Source organism: Staurois parvus, unplaced genomic scaffold (genome assembly GCF_062004578.1).
Source record: "Staurois parvus isolate SC_StPar_1 unplaced genomic scaffold, SC_StPar_1.0 ptg001155l, whole genome shotgun sequence".
Taxonomy (NCBI): domain Eukaryota; kingdom Metazoa; phylum Chordata; class Amphibia; order Anura; family Ranidae; genus Staurois; species Staurois parvus.
In genome coordinates this window covers 105,256-127,344 of record NW_028318951.1, presented here as the reverse complement: position 1 = coordinate 127,344, position 22,089 = coordinate 105,256, and the positions used below count along the sequence as shown (strand labels likewise).

The 22,089-nt window shown below is 44.6% G+C and overlaps 1 protein-coding gene across 1 annotated transcript in view; it reads right to left on the bottom strand.

Moving 5' to 3' along the window:
• Positions 1 to 22,089, bottom strand: part of CD82 (CD82 molecule) — a 130,911-nt gene that overhangs the window by 15,860 nt on the left and 92,962 nt on the right. The window contains exons 3-5 of the mRNA XM_089659413.1: positions 13,014 to 13,086; positions 8,788 to 8,912; positions 6,807 to 6,881 (exon numbers count right to left, since the gene is read on the bottom strand). Coding sequence (XP_089515539.1) covers positions 6,807 to 6,881; positions 8,788 to 8,912; positions 13,014 to 13,086 — 273 coding nt within the window. The remainder of the gene's footprint in view (positions 1 to 6,806; positions 6,882 to 8,787; positions 8,913 to 13,013; positions 13,087 to 22,089) is intronic.

The following is a 22,089-nucleotide window of genomic DNA, read 5'->3' as shown; positions in this document are numbered from 1 at the left end:
GTCAGTGGGAGGAATAGTGCTCCATCATTGTTGTCAGTGGAAGAAATATTGCCCCGTCATTGGTGTCAGTGGGAGGAATAGTGGCCCATCTTTGGTGTTGGTGAGAGGAATAGTTCCTCATCGTTGCGGTCAGTGGCAGGGATATGCCCTATCATTGGTGTCAGAGGGAGGAATAGTGCCCCATCATTGGTGTCAGTGGTTGGAATGGTGCCCCATTGTTAGTGTCAAGGGAAGACACAGTGCCCCATCATTGGTGTTAGTGAGAGGAATGGTGTCCCATCATTGGTGTCAATAGAAGGTATATTGACCCATTATTGGTGTCAAAGGGGGGAATATTGCCCTATTGTTGATGTCAATGGAAGGTATAGTGCCCCAACTTTGGTGTCAGTGCAAAGACTGGTGCCCCGTCTATGGTGTCAATGGAAAGAATAGTGCCTCATCATTGGTGTCAGAGGGAGGATTAGTGCCCCATCATTTGTGGTAGTGGAAGGAATAGCATCCCATCGAAGAATAGAGCCCCATCTTTGCTGTCAGTGAAAGAAATGGTGCCTTGTATCGCATCGGTGACCGTAATAGTACCCCAAGGGCTGGATAAAGGCAAGCAGGGGGTACCTGTCCTGCAAGCCAGAGTTTGTGGGTGCAATGTTCTAGAGAAGTCTTCTTCAATCAGTTGCAGCGCACAGGATCTTGCAGTGTTTACTCCCAGCCCCAGGTCCAGGTATAGATCCTATGTAATGGGACTGGAGGCAGTGTGGCTGGACTATGAATGCAGTAACGTCACTGCCCTGTAGTTGGCGCACTCTACAGAGTCTGTTTGTTATGGTGGCACATGGGACATGTAGTATTCGCCATAGACAGATCCTGGACCTTGATGACGCAGGCTATGCTGTTACAAATAGAACAGGATTCTTCAATGCAGACGCACCCTGTGATTCAGGAAAGGGTGTAGATTTGGGGTATGCAACCATGTTACACCTTAAATATGGGTGTAACAAAATACATGGTGCAAAAGGTGGACTAAACCTTTAAACAGCTTCTGTAGAGTGATAGGTTCACGCTGAATGTGTGCTTTACTCTGAGTTTATTAACCCCTCGCCTACCGGGCACTTTCACCCCCTTCCTGCCCAGGCCAATTTTCAGCTTTCGGCACTGTCGCACTTTGAATGACAATTGCGCGGTCATGCAACACCGTACCCATAGGAAATTTTTATCCTTTTTTTTTTTTTTTTCACACAAATCAAGCTTTACTTTGGTGGTATTTAATCACCGCTGGGGGTTTCATTTTTTGCACTATAAATGAAAAAATCTGAAAATGTTGAGAAAAAAAAAAGTTTTGTTTCTTTTATAAAATTTTGCAAACAGGCAATTTTTCTCCTTAACTGATGTGCGTTGATGAGGCGGCAATGATAGGCAACGCTGATGGGCACTGATGAGGCGGCACTGGTGAGCACTGATGAGGCTGCATGGATAGGAAGCACTGACAGGCTGCACTGGTGGGCATTGATGAGGAGGCACTGATGGGCACTGACAGGCGGCAATGATGGGCACTGAGAGGCAGCAATGATAGGCTGCACTGATGAGGTGGCACTGGTGGGTATTGATGAGGAGGCACTGATGGGCACTGACAGGCGGTAATGATGGGCACTGATAGGCGGCAATGATAGGCTGCACTGATGAGGTGGCACTGGTGGGTATTGATGAGGAGGCACTGACAGGCGGTAATGATGGGCACTGATAGGCGGCAATGATAGGCTGCACTGATGAGGTGGCACTGGTGGGTATTGTTAAGGAGGCACTGATAAGCGGTACTGATGGGCACTAATGAGGCGGCACTGGTGAGCACTGATGAGGCTGCATGGATAGGAAGCACTGACAGGCTGCACTGGTAGGTATTGATGAGGAGGCACTGAAAAGCGGTACTGATGGGCACTGACAGGCGGCAATGATGGGCACTGATAGGCAGCAATGATAGGCTGCACTGATGAGGTGGCACTGGTGGGCATTGATGAGGAGGCACTGATAAGCGGTATTGATGGGCACTGACAGGCGGCAATGATGGGCACTGATAGGCAGCAATGATGGGCTGCACTGATGAGGTGGCACTGGTGTGTATTGATGAGAAGGCACTGATAAGCGGTACTGATGGGCACTGACAGGCGGCAATGATGGGCACTGATAGACAGCACTGGTGGCACTGATGGGCACAGATTGGCAACACTGCTAGGCACTTTTGGGGTTGCACTGACAATCAGTGCCCTGATTATCAATGCAGATGTCTCCTCTGACAGTTGCCAATTATTGGCAGTACTTTCCTCACACCGCGACAGCGTAAGGAAAGTACTGCCGATAACCGGCAAGTGTATTTAGGCAGTGATCAGCTGTGATTGGACACAGCTGACAATGTGGTAAACGGCCGCTGTGATTGGCCTTTTACCATGTCATGTGATCAGTTGTGTCAAAGGATACAGCGATCAAAGACAGCGCCAGGTGCGCACTACCGGGGGCCCCTTCTGGGGGGGATGTCACATGACGCCCTCCCAGAACTGGTCGACCGCGCTGTAGCCATCATGTGAGGAAGTGGTTAATCAAGTTCCAACGTGACTTAGACCCACATGATAATCCACACAAACAAAAAAAGAAACGCAAAATGATCCTGTTCCTATTTTACAGTCTACTACAGGCAGCTTCCCCTCTCGCTCTGACAATGGCAGGTCCCATGAGATCATATCATAGTACAAAGAACTCTTGACATCGTATATATACCACCTATTGTTTTGGTGGAGGAAGCCGCTGCAATAAACAAGGACATTAATCTGCTGTCTCTAGCAGGAGTTTTTCCGAAAACTTTTAGGTATTTTCTGCTAAAAGTAGAAATGAACTAGCAAAGTGCGGGATATTGTCACAACCAGGATTTAAAGTAGAACTTCGGGGACAAGAATGTCAATTTCAATATATTTATGTCTAAATTGCCATAAGGATATAAATCCACTTTGTGTGCACCAAATGCCATTGCAAACCCAGATATTATTTTGTAAAAGTGGTGCTTACATCATCATGGGATGCGCAGTCTGTGCAGAAAGCAAAGCTGTGGTAGGCCCCACCCACTACAGGCCACCTACAGAAAACTACCGGAGGGGGTGGAGACCAGACCAGTCACCCTATACAAGGAGAGGGAGAAGCAGTGACCAGTCAATATTAGCTAGTTAGGGACCACCTAATACTGTAGATATATGCCCCCTGTGCTGGATCATGTTTATGTGCGTGATCTGGCTCTCCCAGGTACAGGGTACGTGCGTCCAGCGCCCCGGCTGTGCTATCATTCATTACAGCACAAGCCAATCAATTTATGGCCAGGATTGGCTGAATGAATGATAGAAGAGAGCCCTGTGTAGGTACACAACAAAACTGGGCTCTCTACAGGCAGCAGCAATGTGCCATTTTTTTCTCCTTGCAAAGCAGGGAATACAAACCAGCACATTGCTTAGTATAAACAGAACACAGTACACAGTTAACATTGTTAGGCACACAGTTAACCCTTTGATTGACCCTAAATGTTAACCCCTTGCCAACCAATGTCCTTAGCACAGTGACAGTGCATAGTATTGACAGTGTCACTGAAGATGTCAGCGTCATTTAGTCAGTTCCGACCCAGCATCAGAGCGCCTGCCACACTATAACAGCTGCTGATCACCGCTATTACTAGCTCTCTCCTGCTCTCTAGCTCCCTTGTCTCCTTCTCCCATGCTCATCTCCAGGACTTCTCCAGAGCTTCCCCCATTCTCTGGAACTCTCTACCCCAATTTATCAGACTATCGCCTACTCTGCCCACTTTTAGGCGATCTCTGAAAACCTCTCTTCAGGGAAGCCTATCCTGCCTTCAGCTAATACCAGAATCTTCTACTCCTCCTACCAGTCCATCCCCCACAGTTATTACCTTTTGTACCACTAGCCCCTCCCTCTTAGATTGTAAGCTCCCAGGATCAGGGCCCTCTAACCCTCTTGTATTGAACTGTATTGTTGCTGTATTGTCTCCCTGTATATTGTAAAGCGCTGAGCAAACTGTTGGCGCCATATAAATCCTGTATAATAATAATAATAATTAAAAAAAATTAAAAATATAGAAATGCCAGCATACCATAGTATTTAGACGCTATAACGTTACACAAACCAATTAACATGCGCTTATTGGGAATTTTTTTCTACCAAAGTCATGTAGCAGTATACATTTTGGTGTAAATTTATGATTTACACCAAAATGTAAATCCTGTATAATAATAATAAAAAAAAATAAAAAATATAGAAATGCCAGCATACCATAGTATTTAGACGCTATAACTCTACACAAACCAGTTAACAAACGCTTATTGGTAATTTTTTTTCTACCAGTCATATAGCAGAATACATTTTGGTGTAAATTTATGATTTACACCAAAATGTAAATCCTGTATAATAATAATAATAATAATAATAAAAAAAAAAATTAAAAATATAGAAATGCCAGCATACCATAGTGTTTAGGCGCTATATCTTTACAAAACCAACTAACATGCGCTTATTGGGAATTTTTTTTGTACCAAAGTTTTGTAGCAGAATACATTTTTGTGTAAATTTATGATTTACACCAAAATGTAAATCATGTATAAAAATAATTAAAAAAAAACAAATATAGAAAATGCCAGCATACCATAGTATTTGGACGCTATAACTCTACCCAAACCAATTAACATACGCTAATTGGGAATTTTTTTCGACCAAAGTCATGTAGCAGAATAGATTTTGGTGTAAATTTATGATTTACACCAAAATGTAAATCATGTATAATAATAAAAAAAAAATATAGAAAATGCCAGCATACCATAGTATTTAGACACTATATCTTTACACAAACCAATTAACATGCGCTTATTGGGAATTTTTTTCGACCAAAGTCATGTAGCAGAATACATTTTGGTGTAAATTTATGATTTACACCAAAATGTAAATCCTGTATAATAATAATAAAAAAAAATAAAAAATATAGAAATGCCAGCATACCATAGTATTTAGACGCTATAACTCTACACAAACCAATTAACAAACGCTTATTGGGAATTTGTTTTCTACCAGTCATATAGCAGAATACATTTTGGTGTAAATTTATGATTTACACCAAAATGTAAATCCTGTATAATAATAATAATAATAAAAAAAAAATTAAAAATATAGAAATGCCAGCATACCATAGTGTTTAGGCGCTATATCTTTACACAAACCAACTAACATGCGCTTATTGGGAATTTTTTTTGTACCAAAGTTTTGTAGCAGAATACATTTTTGTGTAAATTTATGATCTACACCAAAATGTAAATCATGTATAAAAATAATTAAAAAAAAAACAAATATAGAAAATGCCAGCATACCACAGTATTTGGACGCTATAACTCTACCCAAACCAATTAACATACGCTAATTGGGAATTTTTTTCGACCAAAGTCATGTAGCAGAATACATTTTGATGTAAATTTATGATTTACACCAAAATGTAAATCATGTATAATAATAAAAAAAAAATATAGAAAATGCCAGCATACCATAGTATTTAGACGCTATATCTTTACACAAACCAATTAACATACGCTTATTGGGAATTTTTTTCGACCAAAGTCATGTAGCAGAATACATTTTGATGTAAATTTATGATTTACACCAAAATGTAAATCCTGTATAATAATAATAATAATAATTAAAAAAAAAAATATAGAAAATGCCAGCATACCATAGTATTTAGACGCTATATCTTTACACAAACCAATTAACAAACGCTTATTGGGAATTTTTTTCTATCAAAGTCAAGTCAAGGCCTGGACTGAGCGAAGCTATAAGGGAGGGCCAGCAGACGAGGCGGAGAGTGTAATTTGGGTGGGAGTCTAAGCAAAAGATTAGGGGGGTGGGGGTGGTTACTTACTTGATTGGAGTACGCATCAGAGTGGGGTGGTCTTGCAGGAATTGAAAAGTGGGGTTGGGTCTTGTCGGAGTCAGTCGGAGCTTGTGCCATCACGGAGGTGGTTTCTCCCGGCCTGGAGTTGTTTTTGTATTCTGTTTGTTGTGTTGGTTATAGTTTTGTCCTTGTTTTTGTCCTGGTGTTGGTTTGTTGTTCGTGGTGTTTGTTTTATGTGGGTTCATTGTGTTTGTCAGTGTTCAGGACAACTGTTGTGTCCGGAAGTGTTTGTGCGTTTTGTCGTGGCAGCCGACAGGGGTTGATGGGTCTTTGAAGGCAGTGTTGGAGTGACAAGTTGGTGAATGTAGCAGTATACATTTTGGTGTAAATTTATAATTGTTTAATAGCAGAAAGTAGAAAATATAGTTTTTTTCCCAAAAAATATTGGTCTTTTTTCACTTCTATAATAAAAAAAAAAAAAAAAAAGTGGTGATCAAATACCACCAAAAGAAAGCTCTATTTGTGTGAAGAAAAAAAAAATATATAAATTTTATTTGGGTATAGTGTTGCATGACTGAGCAATTACCAGTTAAATTAGTGCTGAATAGCAAAAAATTGCCTAGTTATGAAGGGGGTAAAATCTTCCAGAGTGGTTAAAGGGAACTCCCGCACAGAGGCAAAATGTAGGAGTTGTTTCACGATTGATTACTGATTTGGATACAGAATCCTCAAAGGAAACCAATACTTAATTCTTTAAGCATTTGCACAGTGATACTGTAACCACTCCCAGTCCATAGAACGTACCGGAAGGTCCTTGGATGGGAAGGGTATTAAAGAGCTGCAGGACTGAAAGCAGTTAATATTTATTATTCTTTTATAGTTTGCTTACCTGATCTCTCTGGAAGTAAATGAAGACGCCAACAGCCACCTGGGCAATCAGTATGATCAGCAAAAAGATGAAATACTGAAAGAAACAACGCAAGTGTTACATCATCACAAGCAAATCAGTGGCAAAGAAAAACAGCCAATAGTGGGTGAGAAGGAGGTTAACGGTTCATGATCCGGTTATACGATATAACAGAGGTAGGGGGAGGGGAGAGGAGGGACGACATTGCTGGATGATAGAGAATGCATGAGGAGGGGAATGCTGGTTTCAGGTCACATGCAGCTTGATCATTCTGAGTTTATTTCTCCTTCAGTGCATGTTCTATAATCGGCATCCAAGCCTATTCTTTCTTTCCACTCCTGGCATTATACAGATGCTCATTGGCAGAAAATATCTCAAATTAGAAATGGAATAATCTCCTCCACCTAAACCCATTAACCCTCTCCTCCACCCAAACCCATTAACCCTCTCCTCCACCCAAACCCATTAACCCCTTCCCACCGGCTGTATACATATACATGGCAGCGCGGCGTTGGGCCATCACACCATGCTGTCACATATATGTGTAACTCTTTTGTACTGGGAGCTTGTACAATCAGGTGCCCCCTGTGACCGCGCTGTCACTGACAGCTCAGGGTGACCTAGCAACATTTGGGAGGTGGTGGGACAAGCACCTGATCCTATGATCACTGGTAGGCCAATTCTCACACCGCGTGGCAGTCTCTACCAGTGGTTTCCAGGTGCATTTTTCAGCCACCAGATCAAAGTGGTTTTTTTTGGCTGTTCTTTTATTTTTTTTTTCAATCCCGAGAAGGGTTTTGTATTGAAATATTGCACCACAAGCAGTGCAATCCAATTGTCTTCAATGGGCGAGATTGACGGGAGGTGCCACCTATGAACCTTGCAAAGTCACACATGTGTACCAGTCTCTCCGGCTGCCCTGGTGAGCTTTAGGTGGGCAACTGAAATGGGGATCAACCGCCTGATTTTTTTACTGCCCCTTTGCCACCCTTCTGAAAGGGGCCCAACAGCCAATCACAGAGATCACATGTTTAAGAGAAGATGGCAATCCATTCAAAAGGCTGGGGGGGTGGGGATGGCCATATGTTCAACGGGAAGGAGTTAACCTATAAAAGGTCCCATTTTAAACTGCAATTTTCAGGCGATTCTGCATGTCGCATACAGCAGCCAATTCACTGGAATGGGCCACCCTATGCGCTTTGTCTCCCGGAAAGAAGTTCCTGATCCTTTGCCTTTAAAAATTGCATGGAGCTTGTCGCCGGAAAAGTTTGGCGTGATTATCAATCGCATCAGAATCGCATCACGTTTGGAGTTCCACCCAAAAGGCCGGGGGGGGGGGGGGGGGTATGGGGGTTGGCAATGGTTGCATGTGCAGTGGGAAGTGGTTGAACCATAAAGCCCCATTTACACTTCGCGTAGCGAGAACACAAATTCCTGCTCACATTTTTTTTCCCCAAAGAAGCTCCCGCAACTTTTTGGGCCATGGCGTGTTGTGCGTTTTTTTCTGTGAGCGTTTATCGCACAGCACAATGCGTGTCCATTCCTAAAGTGGGGTGCCATTAAGAATAAATGGTACCCTAAGCGTGTTGTGCCACGATTTTAGTGCAAGTCGCAGTTTTCACGCAATTCTGCAAGTCGCATAGGGCAGCCCATCCACTTGAATAGGCTGCCCTATGCGAGTTTGTCTCTCAAAAAGAAGCTCCTGTTCCTTTTCAGGCGACAAGCTTCAAGTGATTTGTAAAAGGCGTGGTTTACCACGTGACAACAGAATCGCATTGCGTTTGGGGTGCCATTGAAGGCTAATGGCACCCAAATGCATTTTGGGATCGCAGGCAGAATCACATCGATCCCAAATCGCGAGCTGTGAACGGGACATTAATCATATGAGATACAACAGATCCAGAACATGGCCATGTGAAAAATCGATATTGGTGCCAATGTACAAGCCCCACAACGTACTCACCAGTGCCAAGAGACATCGGATTTCATTCACAGCTCCGACACAGCCCAAGAATCCCATGACCATTGTCACCCCTCCGATGGCGATCAGGATGTAGGAGCCGACATTTATCGAATGAGACGAGCTCTCTGTAAACGGAGAACAAGCAATCAATCAAGTGAACGTCGCTGCCGCCCTGCTGGATACATTTATGAATTCACAAACTAAACCCGTCATATGGCAGCTGTTCTACCTGCAAAAAAGGATTTGCATTTTTGTTCAGCCAGTCCTGCGAGTTACACAGCTCTGCCATGCAGGGCAGGGGAGGGGATTTTTCACTGCTGCAGTTCTGTTAACACTTAGAGGTCTTATCCCTCCCCTAGCCTGTGACTGGACAGTGAAAGGAGAAGTAGCTCATCTCTCTCTGTCACTCTGCTCTCTCCTCCTATCTGTATGCTCCTTACAATGCAGCAAAACTTAGTGCTTGGCTACTTGTGCGGCTTCTGCCTCCCCCAGTCTGAGCTCAGCTGCGCAGCAAGAGGCCGATGGCCAGTTATATTCAGCTGTTTTGGCTGCTTGCATATATTAATTAATAAAGAGCTGCCTTATGTGTGCCTGGAGTTCAACTTAACCACTTGCCCTTCAGAGGATTTACCCCCCTTCCTGACCATGCCATTTCTGTGATACGTTGCTGCGTTAATTTAACTGACAATTGTGCGGTCATGCAACGCTGAACCCAAATGAAATTTATGTCCTTTTTCCCAACAAATGAAGCTTTCTTTCGGTGGTAATCACCAATTTTGAAAAAAAAAAAATCTATACATTTTTGGCGTTTTACTATAAAACATCCAGTAAATTAAAAAAAAAAATCTAATTTTGTCATAAATTTAGGCCAAAATGTGTTCTGCAAAAAAACCAAAATCCCAATCTGTGTAAATTATTTGGTTTACGTGAAAGTTACAGCGTCTACAAATGGCGGTATAGATACTGGAATTTGTATTTATTTTTTATACTAGTAATGGCGGCGATCAGCGACTTATAGCAGGACTGTGGTGGGCGTTCTGACACTGGGTGGAACTGAATAACTCTCACTGACATCTCCAGTGACTATCAATGCTAACACTACTAATGACACTGGGCAGGAAGGGGTTAACATCTGGGGCGATCAAAGGGTTAACTGTGTGCGTTTTACTGTGTGCTGTGTGTGTGTTTTACTGTGTAAGCACGCTGCTTTGTATTGCTGTGCTATGCAGAGCAATACAAAGCAGTGTGCTGGAGTTAACAGGGGAGAGATCTGTGTTGTTTACATACAGACCTCTCCCCCATCAGTGATACTCAGCGATCTCTGGGTGCCAGCGGGGAATCACCGGCTGGGACCCGGTGATCGGCACCTGTAGCTGCCAATCTTGGTGCAGGTAGGGCGCATGTGTGCCCCCTAACCAAGATACAAAATCACGCATATATACTTGATTTTGTGCAGCCCTGCAGCATTAGTTCTACTATGGGGGGGGGGGGGGGGTCGGGAAGCGGTTAAAGTATATGTAAACCCTCAGAACCCATTCAGTTTCAAATAGAAATGAAAGGCAAAACACATACATATATATATATATATATATATATATATATATATATATATATATATAATACATAAAAAAGGATGAAAAAAGTGAGCACATACCCTCTGTTCTCAGCTACATAGAGAGCTGGAGGAGAAACAGCAGCATATTGGCCTTCCCAGTGAATTACTGTGCAGGAGGGGGGGGTGTCAGCAGAAATCTGATCATTGGAAAGGCCGAGTTCTCTACATGGCTAGAGAACTGACCACGCTGTGCTCTCATGCCTAGTGTGGTCAGTTTTTGATAGGAAAGCAGAGGGGCTGGCGGGAACACCAGGGATTTCAAACAAAGAAAGCAATACAAAGCTCATGTCGGGAACAGGAAATGTTGAGTTTACATATCCTTTATATTGTTCAGCTGAGCAGTTTCTCACATGATGCACGCGGTGTAGCGCTGTCATAACCGTTTGGTGGAAATGCATGATACAAGAAGATTACGGCTGGCTGATGGTAGAATAGGGTCATCAGATGAACCGTTCTTGTGAAATGTTCACATCCTGGAACAGAAGTGACACTAAACGATTTTCTTTGTTAGTCCGCAGAGTGGGGCTGTCACACAATGGCAGATGCGGCGTTCTCATTATTTCATATGTTCAGTTTAGTAACCGCAGCATGCAGTGTCCCCTATGACACTCAGGACTAACTGACTGTATAGTAGTCGTGGCACAGAGCCATGGGGGCAGGACATTGGGTGCAACAATTGCAATTCGTGTATATTTTATCCAGGGGCGGACTGACAACTCATGGGGCCCCTGTGTCCTTGCCCAAACTCAAAAAAGCCTATGAAAAAGGTACCAGGGGAATCTCATGGGGCCCCCTACTGACCCCGGGCCCTCGGGCAGTGCCCGAGTTTCCAAATGGTCAGTCCGCTCCTGATTTTATCATATCGGTCTATGGGCATATGTGGGGCAAATTCAATGGTACACCTGAAGCAAGGGAAGGAGCAGGGGCTGCTAAGAGAGGTTACAAGACTCTCTATTGCTCAAGAAGGATGCAGATTTTTATTTTATTTTTTATTTATTTGAGGTACTTACATGGCCCCAACAATTTACATAGCGCTTTACATATACAGTTGTGATCAAAGGTTTGCATCCTCTGGCAGAAATCGTGAAATTTTGGCATTGATATAGAAAATCTGACTGATCCTGCCAAAAAAATATCTTTTATATAAGAGTAGTGACCATATGAAGCCATATATTATCACATAGTTGTTTGGCTCCTTTAAAAATCATAGTAACAGAAATCACCCAAATGGCCCAGATCAAAAGTTTCCCTCCCCTGGAATGTTTGGCCTTGGTAGACAAACAAGGTGACACACACGGGTTAAAATGGCAATTAAAGGTTAATTTCCCACATCTGTGGCTTTTTAAATTGCAATTAGTGTCAGTGTATAAATAGTCAATGAGTTTGTTAGCTCTCACGTGGGTGAACTGAGCAGGCTAGACACTGAGCCATGGGGAGCAGAAAAGAAATGTCAAACGACCTGTGTAACAAGGTAATGGAAGTTTTTAAAGATGGCAAAGGATATAAAAAGATATCCAAAGCTTTGAATATGCCAGCCAGTACTGTTCAAACACTTATTAAGAAGTGGAAAATTCGGGGGTCTCTCGATACCAAGCCAAGGTCAGATAGACCAAAAAACTGCCAGAAGAATTGTTTTGGATACAAAGAAAAACCCCCACAGGTAACCTCAGGAAGAATACAGGCTGCTCTGAAAAAAAAGATAGTGTGGTTGTTTCTAGGAGAACAATACAATGGTACTTGAACAAAAATGAGCTGCATGGTCGAGTTGCCGGAAAGAAGCCTTTACTGCGGCAATGCCACAAAAAAAGCTGGATGAGGCATGTCAAGGTGTTGTCCGACATATTGTAACCGGGCTTTTTTGTGGCATTGGCACAGTAAAGGCTTCTTTCTGGCAACTCGATCATGCAGCCCATTATCGTTGTATTGTCCTCCTAGAAACAACCACACTGTCTTTTTCCAGACCAGCCTGTATTTCTCCAGAGGCTACCTGCGGGTTTTTCTTTGTACCCCGAACAATTCTTTTGGCCGTTGTGGCTGCAATCTTTCTTGGTCTACCAGACCTTGGCTTAGTATCAAGAGATCCCTAAATAATCCACTTCCTAATAAGTGGTTGAACAGTACTGACTGGCATATTCAAAGCTTTGGATATCTTATCCTATAATTTTCCATCTTTATAAAGTTCCATTACCTTGTTATGCAGGCCTTTTAACAGTTCTTTTCTGCTCCCTATGGCTCACTATCTAGCCTGCTCAGTGCATCCTGAGAGATAAACTCATTGACTATTTACACACAGACACTAATTGCAATTTAAAAAGCCAGAGATGTGGGAAATTAACCTTTAATTTTAACCCGTGTGTGTCACCTGTCTGTACAAAGGCCAAACATTCCAGGGGATGGAAATTTTTGAGCACAGCTGTATATAGTACATTCACATGAGTCACTGCCCACAGAAACATTGGTCCACATGGATGCCTATGTGCGGTGCGTGGACTTCAGGTCTTCCTGGTCACCGCATATATGTGTGATGTGGTCGGCAGAAGGTTGGATATTCATTTTAAGGTGAACATACACTTTGATTGCTTTGATGCTACAAAGACACCGGAACACTTACGTAGAACAGCTATGAAGCTGGTCTTGTCCACGAGGATCCATATTCCGAAACCAAGGATCACCGCTCCAAGGATCTGCAGGGAAATAAAATTATCATCAGCTAGATGTTTTGTTCTAATTAATTCAATAAAATAATAATCCAATGATACAATTCCAAGATTGCATTTAATGTCTCTCCAAGAACATTGGGCTACATGTATGGAAAGCGTTCTCTTGTGCTCAGCAACCAATCACCTTCTCTGGCTTGGCAACATAGAAAGTTAAGGGAAAAATTCAAAAGAAACAGTCAGTAGAACGTTAAAATATGGCACAGAAATAGTCTCCGTAACTATTCTGACTCAACAACAGGACAAAAAAAGTTTATATCCAGCGATGTATACAGCTATACCACGTGGTGTTGAATTTATCACTTGCATTGGGTCAGATAGTTTAACTCAATAAATAAACTCACGTTGAGAAAGTCAGATGAGGAAAACCATTTGAATGTTCCGTTTAATGGTGAATATTCATAGGTAGAAAAACGTTAATGTTGTAGCTTCATGGAAGATGCATTCAGGAAGACAGGATACAGTGGAATGATTACAGAGAGAGGCAGGGGGGAGGAGTATACACAAGTCCGGTGAGAGAAAGAGCTCAGCTTAGACAGAAGGAGACAGCTTAACCACTTCCTGTCCGGACACTTTTACCCCCTTCCTGTCCAGGGCAATTTTCAGCTTTCAGCGCTATCACACTTTGAATGACAATTGCGCGGTCATGCAATACTGTACCCATATGAATTTTTTACCATTTTTTTGAGACAGATAAAGCTTTATTTTGGTAGTATTTATTCACCGCTGGGATTTTTATTTTTTTTATAATGTAAATGAAAAAGTCTAAATATTTTGAAAAAAAGTGTTTTTTTAAATAAAATTTTGCAAATAAATAATATTTCATCATAAATGTTGGCCAAAATTTATTCCGTTATTTTTTTAGTAAAAAAAAAAATCCAAATTAGTTTATAGCCAAAAAATACAGTTTTTAAACATTTTTTTTTACATTTTTATTTTATTTTTTTTATATTATTTTTTATTTATTTATTTTTTTTACATACTGTCACCCTAGCAGTACAGTGTCACCATGGTGACACTGTACTACTTGTGGGGGGTGATGAAGATTTTTTTTTTTTTACACTGATTGCTTTTACACCCATATAGGATGTAAAAGCAATCATTTCTCTTTCTCTCTGTCTGCATTCTTGCAGTCATTGAGAAATACTGAGTGAGCTGTGATTGGTCACAGCTTGTCACATGGTACAAGGCTGTTGTGAATAGCCTTGTACCATGTGACCTCTGTGATCATTCACAGATTTCACACGTAGTAAGCAATGATGTCACAAGTGACATCTTGCTTACTACTTTGCATGTGATCACTGATTCGCCAATCAGTGATCACATGATCGGGACCTCGTACAGAGGTCCCATCCGACGATCGGTGTTTCACTGTGTCCGGAGGACACAGCGGGCACCGCATCGCGATGGTGCGCGCTCCCAGGGAGCGCGCACAGCTAGAAAATGCGGGTGCCGTTTAAGAACGGCAACCCGCCCCTGGACTGCCACCGCCCTGCCGTTTATAAACAACAGGCGGACGGCAAGAGGTTAAAGACACAGAGCAATAATAAACAAGTGATGGTCACAGAGAAATAATAATAAATCAAATAGTGTAACACAACAGTAACCTCGTCCTATTGGATGAGCAGCTCCAGAGTTGGGATTCAGCATTTGCCCTTTTTGCCATTATTTTAATCTTTGGGACCATGCCGAATCTATAGCTGACCATACACCTTACAATCTGATTGTATAATCTTCTAAAACAAGATTTCCATTTAGATGACTCAACAGTTACATAATACAAGGGCTGACATAAAGAATCAATTCATTTTTATCCAATCAGGCCAGTCCTATAGTACTATGCAATTGTTGGTAGAACTAAGGCAGTGGTCTCCAAACTGTGGACTTTGTTTGCTTTTATCAGGCCTTTGGGGCACTATTTCATCCATTGATACCAACAATGGGGCATAAATTCCCTCCACTGACACCAATGATGTGGCACAATTCCTGCCCATGACACCAACGATGGGGCCCAATGACACCAATGATGGGGCATAATTCCTTCCCACTGACATCTATGATGGGGCACTATTCTTCCATATGACACCAACAATAGGGGAATATTCCTTCCATTGATGCCAACGATGGGGCATAATTTCTCCCAATGACACCAACAATAGGGCCTACTGACACCAATAATGGGGCATACTTCCCCCCCACTGACACCAATGATGGGGCAAAATTCCTGCATATGACAACAATGGGTCACAATTCCTCCCAATGACACCAACAATGGGACACAATTCCTCCCAATGACAACAATGGGGCCCACTGACGCCAACGATGAGACACTATTATTCCCAAGGACGCCAATGATGGGGCATATTTTCTTCCAATGACACCAACAATGTGGCCTACTGACACCAATGATGGGGCATACCCCCCCCCCCCCCCACTGAAACAATGATGGGGTACATTTCCTCCCAATAACACCAACAATGGGGCACAATTTCCCCCAATGACAACAATAACAATGGGGCCCACTGACACCAATGATGGGGCATAATCCCCCCTCCACAAATGCAGCCAATGATGGGACACTATTCCTCCCAATGACGCCAATGATGGGGCATAATTTCTTCCAATGACACCAACAGTGTGGCCTACTGACACCAATGATGGGGCATACCCCCCCCCCCTCACTGACACACTGATGGGGCAGATTTCTTCCCAATGACGCCAATGATGGGGCCCAATTTCTCCCTCTGACACCGACAATGAGGCCCAATGACACCTACAATTGGGCTCAATGACACCACTGATGGGACACAATTCCTCCCACTGACACTAAAGATGGGGTATTGTTTTTATCCATTGATATTGGGACATTTTCTACTCCCAATGCCCACAGTCCGGCCCCCCCTAAAGTATGAAGAACAGTAAACTGGCCCTTTGTCTAGAAAAATCGGAGACCCCTAATCTACAGGATATTGTACTGTCCAATTTCAGCCTTTTTTTTTTAGTGCTTCTCCAGCAGTCTAAATAACAAAACAAGAACTCTGGCTGCAATACTCACCTCCATTTTGGCATTGTCCCCTGCAGTAATTCCTTTCTGCCACTAGATGGCTTCAGCCTTCTAACTTAGGAAACCATGGGAGTGCAGGGTGTCATGGACCCACCCCCGAGGGGCATCACCACTGCACCTGTAACGTATTTGTAATAATGCGGACAGCAGTGCTGATATAATGGAAAAGATTATATATTGTATATCCAGCGTAAAGGACTGTAGAGAGGGGGTATCCTGAATATGGGATTTAAGTAGAACTCCAGCCAAAAAACGCGAATTGCCCAAGAAAAGATAAAATTAAAAAAAAAACCAACATCTTCTGCTGCAATATTCACCTTTAATTCAGGGATTTCCCCTGCAGTACTTTTTTTCTGCCAATAGTCTGATGTCCAAAATCATTCAACCCACTTTCTCTGAGCCCACGTCATCCATGACCTGCCCTCAGCCTGTGACTGGACAATGAATGGAGAAGTAGCACAGCGATAGGCTCATCTTTCCCTCTGCTCCTCTCCTCCTATCACCATGCTGCTTGTCAGCACATGAACGGATCGGCTTCTTGTGTTGCTTCTTCCTCTCACACTCCAGCCCAGCTGTACAGGGACTGCAAGAGGCTGATACCAGGTCACCTGTAGACACTTACACTGTTTACACTAATAAAATACATATAATGAGGTAGTAATGATTACAGGGCTGCATTCATGTCTGTCATTTATATCTGTCTGGGGTTCAGAAGGTGCTAAAACCGCTTGTTTCCACTGCTGATTACTCAGCGATTACAGCATGAATATGCCAGATAATTGGGCATTGGTTAAGTCAGCTTTACTACACTGCCATCCTTTTTCCAATCTGACAGTTTTCACTTTAAATGCCTCCACTATAGTAAACCGATACTAGATGTCTTCATCGTCACTGCCTTGTACTCCACCTTGTTCAACCAGCCGTTTGATCCACAAGTCAAACTCAACAGTATCCATCTTTCTTACCCTTTCTTCTGCTGTCAACACATGTCACACAGACCATCATCTGTTAGAGGAAATCACTGTATAGTTCATGGGCACGGACCAGACCAACCTGTCCTGCAAGCCCAGAATGCAGAGGAGCAAAGGGGGGGAGGGGAACTCTGAAGTCAGCAAAATGTAACTTAAAGCAGACATGTCACCAAACTAGGGCACTGCACACTGCGCTGAGGAGAAACAATATAACAGATGTGAATACTGCCTGTCAGCAGATCCAGAGACCATGATAGATGAGGTTGTGAGTTACATACTTTATTTTAGACCTACTGATATCACTGGGTCTCTGTGCTTCTCTATACAATGCAGGCAGATCATGGCTAGGGGGAGGGGCCAGCAGGTGCTGTACAAAGAGTCCTGAAAACATCACAGCACCCTGCCTCAGTACTACTCAGAGTCCCAGGTCCTGATGCAAGCTGTCGGCTGGCTATTGGGAAGAGTTATGTAAAAATGCCTTGATGTCAAATCTGGAGAAGTGGTCATTCCTAGTCAGGCTGCATTTGCATGAAGACTTCCCACATGTGATCTGAAATCCAATGAATGAAAGGGGTGGGCCAGGGACAGTCAGGCTTAGGTGGAAAGAGCTAGATGATTCTGGATGTCCTACAGCCAGGAAATAAGGTGGGCCCTAAATTCCTCCCATCATAGCTGGTAGGAGGGGCCATAGCTTCCTGAAAACATCACAGCACCCTGCCTCAGCACTCTTCTCAAGAGTCCTCAGCCCAGATACAAACAGTGGGCCGGCTCTTGGGAGGAGTTATGCAAATATCAAAATGCCTTGATGGGCGGGCGCTAGTCTGGAGAAGTGGGCGTTCCTAGGCTGTATTTGCATGTATACCATCCTAGGTAACACCCACATGTGATGCCGAGTCCTCATGATTAAAAAAATGAAATCCAAAGAATGAAAGGGGTGGGCCAGGGACAGTCAGGCTGAGGTAGAAAGGGCTAGATGATTCTGGATGTCCTACAGCCAGGAAATGAGGTGGGCCCTAACTTCCTCCCACTGTAGCTGGTGGGAGGGGACATAGCTTCCTGAAAACATCACAGCACCCTGCCTCAGCACTCTTCTCAACAGTCCTCATCCCAGATACAAACAGTGGGACGGCTCTTGGGAGGAGTTATGCAAATATCAAAATGCCTTGATGGGCGGGCGCTAGTGTGGAGAAGTGGGCGTTCCTAGGCTGTATTTGTATTTGCATGTAGACCATCCTAGATAACACTCACATGTGATGCCGAGTTTTCATGATTAAAGAAATGAAATCTAAATGAATGAAAGGGGCGGGGCAGCGACGGTAAAGCTGAGGAGAAAAGTGCTAGATGTTGCTGGGCGTCTTCCAGCCAAGAAAGGAGGCGGCGCTCTATCCAACATGCGTCAGCTTCTAACGCACACTATGCAAAGCTCACAGTGTGCAATTTCAGTACAGGAGAGGAGCCTGTACAACTGTGCAAGACTGAAGGGGGCGCTGGAGGTCAGATTTAATGCCTTTGTTTTATATGTTATAGAACTCCATGCAGACTATCACACAGGAAATATGATGGATCTGCTCCAAGTTGTGAAACATGTCGTGAAATAAACAAGGGGCTTGCTCAATAACAGACAGCGATGTGCCAGACGACGTCTCCTATATGAACCAATGAGTGTCTAGCTGAATATGAACTTCAACCAAATATAAAAGCCGCAAATTAATAAACCGGTAAATGCATTCTCTAAACGTAAGCCATCGAAGAAGCGTGCGAATAGGAGGAGAGAGCAAAGTGACAGAGAGATGAGTTCATCGCTGTGCTACTTCTCCTTTCACTGTCCAGTCGGCGGTTGGGGGCTTGTCCGGGATAGGCGGTCGGGGGCTTGTCCGGGATAGGCGGTCGGGGGCTTGTGCGGGATAGGCGGCCGGGGGCTTGTGCGGGATAGGCGGTCGGGGGCTTGTGCGGGATAGGCGGTCGGGGGCTTGTCCGGGATAGGCGGTTGGGGGCTTGTCCGGGATAGGCGGTCGGGGGCTTGTGCGGGATAGGCGGTCGGGGGCTTGTGCGGGATAGGCGGTCGGGGGCTTGTGCGGGATAGGCGGTCGGGGGCTTGTCCGGGATAGGCGGTCGGGGGCTTGTCCGGGATAGGCGGTCGGGGGCTTGTGCGGGATAGGCGGTCGGGGGCTTGTGCGGGATAGGCGGTCGGGGGCTTGTCCGGGATAGGCGGTCGGGGGCTTGTGCGGGATAGGCGGTCGGGGGCTTGTGCGGGATAGGCGGTCGGGGGCTTGTCCGGGATAGGCGGCCGGGGGCTTGTCCGGGATAGGCGGCCGGGGGCTTGTCCGGGATAGGCGGCCGGGGGCTTGTCCGGGATAGGCGGCCGGGGGCTTGTCCGGGATAGGCGGTTGGGGGCTTGTGCGGGATAGGCGGTCGGGGGCTTGTGCGGGATAGGCGGTCGGGGGCTTGTGCGGGATAGGCGGTCGGGGGCTTGTGCGGGATAGGCGGTCGGGGGCTTGTCCGGGATAGGCGGCCGGGGGCTTGTCCGGGATAGGCGGTCGGGGGCTTGTCCGGGATAGGCGGTCGGGGGCTTGTCTGGGATCAGTTGAGTTATACTGGTCAGACGGAGGGCATCTTGTGGTGGAAAAGAAGTACTGCAGGGGGGGATCTCTCCATGGAAAGTGATAGCTGCAAGAAAATCTGTTTTTAGTTTTTTGTTTTTTTCTCTGGCTGTAGCAGATGTTTCTGTTTTAAATGATTGCTGCAGGCTGTCTCTGCACGTTATCATATTTACACAGTGAGTCAGGTTGGAACAACTAATTCAAGGCTGTGTCCCCAGGCCAAAGACGAAAGGGGATGGCCCCGTAGGAGTCCTAGGGCATGGCCAAGGACAATGAATGGGGGGTTACATTAGGCCAAACTAATGGGGTGAAAGAGGTAAACCCCAACAATGAACTGCCCCCCTTTTTTTGCATCACCTGACAACATTCTGTGCCGCACTCCTATCAGTTAACATTGTTCCCAGCTATCTCTGTGGTTCTACAATAAGATGAGAAGTGGGAGGTGTCCTGTAGCTTTACCACACTTTCTGTGCTAGGGTGACAACGCTGCTTCATAAATACAGTACAGTGTGTGCGTTGTCACCCTCGATCAGAAGTGTGTTACTGGCAGGATCACTATATAAAAAAGGAGAAAAGAAAAAAAAAAGAAAACTAATGCAAATGCCACATCTAAGGACTGGTAAACTGCATTAGTTTTGTTCACATTCAAGTTTTTATTCAATTCAGCATTTAAAAAAAAAAAGATTTTTCTTGATTGTAAGCTCTAAGGAGCGGGGCCCTCTGTTTCCTCTTGTACCAAATTGTATTGTAGCTGTAATGTCTACATTTTGTAAAGCGCTGCGCAAACTATTGGCGCTATATAAATCCTGTACCAGAATAATTTTCATCTCCTGGACTGAAATGACTTACTATGAATTCACTGCACACTGTGAGCTTCTCACAATGTACATCAGAAGCTGCAGATTTAACCGAGTTGGTTGGAGGACACCCAGCGTCATTCCAGCACTTTACGCCCCAGTTTTTCCCTCCCCCGCCCCTTTCATTCATTGGATTTCTGTTCTTTCAGTTATGGAGGCTCGGCATCACATGTGGTCTGCATGCAGTTACAGCCTGGATAGAAAACACACACTTTAGCCCCAGTTCACATATATGCGGCTGCACTTTGCGTGGACACGAGAGCCCATCATTTGAATGGACTCCTGTGCCCTGTGACACACAGGGAAGAAGTCCCTGCACTTCTTCTGAAAACGCAGTCTGCATGGGAACCTTGGTTCAAAGTACGGTTGTGTTTCCCAGTGCGGGCGGCGTGCCATTAGAACTAATGTCACCCGCCCGCAGGCCCGCATTTCTCTGTGCGGGTGGTGCGGCTGCACAGATTTTCGTGCGGATCCGCAGCGGCACCACCCACAGATATGTGACCCTAGTCTTAGCCTAGGTTCACACTTACGCAGGTTGCGTTTGAGCCGTTTCGGCATTTCTTTTTTGCCACGTTTTGCCTTTTTTTTTTTCTTGTTGCTAGGCAGATTAAAAATGCAAAACGCATCATAAACGTGGCAAAAACGCATAAAAAATGCAGCAAAAAACGCACTACATGCTTTTCTGCAGCGTTTCCATTCAAGTCTATAGAAACAAAAACGCAACTTTTTGCTTTCAAAAAAGTCCCTGACCCTTTCCAAACAACGCACAGACGTGAACCTGTCCCATACGAAATCATGTTGAATGGACTGTACTGCGTTTGTGCAAATCGCTGCAGAAAACAGGGGCGGACTGACCATTCGAACACTCGGGCACTGCCCGAGGGCCCAGGGTCAGTAGGGGGCCCCATTAAATGCCCCTGGTACCTTTTATAGGCTTTTGTGTGCCTTGAGTGTGGGAATGGACACAGGGGCCCCATGATCCCCTATTGCCCGGGGGGCCCTATGAGTTGTCAGTCCACCCCTGCTTAGGTGTGAACCTAACAGGAACCCAACCAGGCGTTTTGATATTTGCTTAACTCCTCCCAAGAGCCAGCCCACTGCTTGGATCAGGACTGAGGGCTTGAGAGGATTTCAGGAAGCTATGTACAGCACCCTGCTAGCCCCTCCCATCAGCCGCTATCTGCCTGCATTGCGTAGAGAAGCACAGAGACCCAGTGATGACATCACTGGGTTTCAAATAAGTTATATAATAAAAAAACGAAACTTTACTATAGCATGTTGAACCAGAAAAGGCAAAAACAAGCAATTTAAATGTCAGGGTAAATACTTAGGTGGAAAATGATTCAGAGTACGGGTGACACAGCACTGGAGATGAAAGGGTTCTGTAGAACACAGCCTACACTTTACATTTCTGCCTATACCTGTTGCAGCTTGTCCTAGCCTGGGTAGCCTGTGATGACGCACAGAGCCTGAAGGGG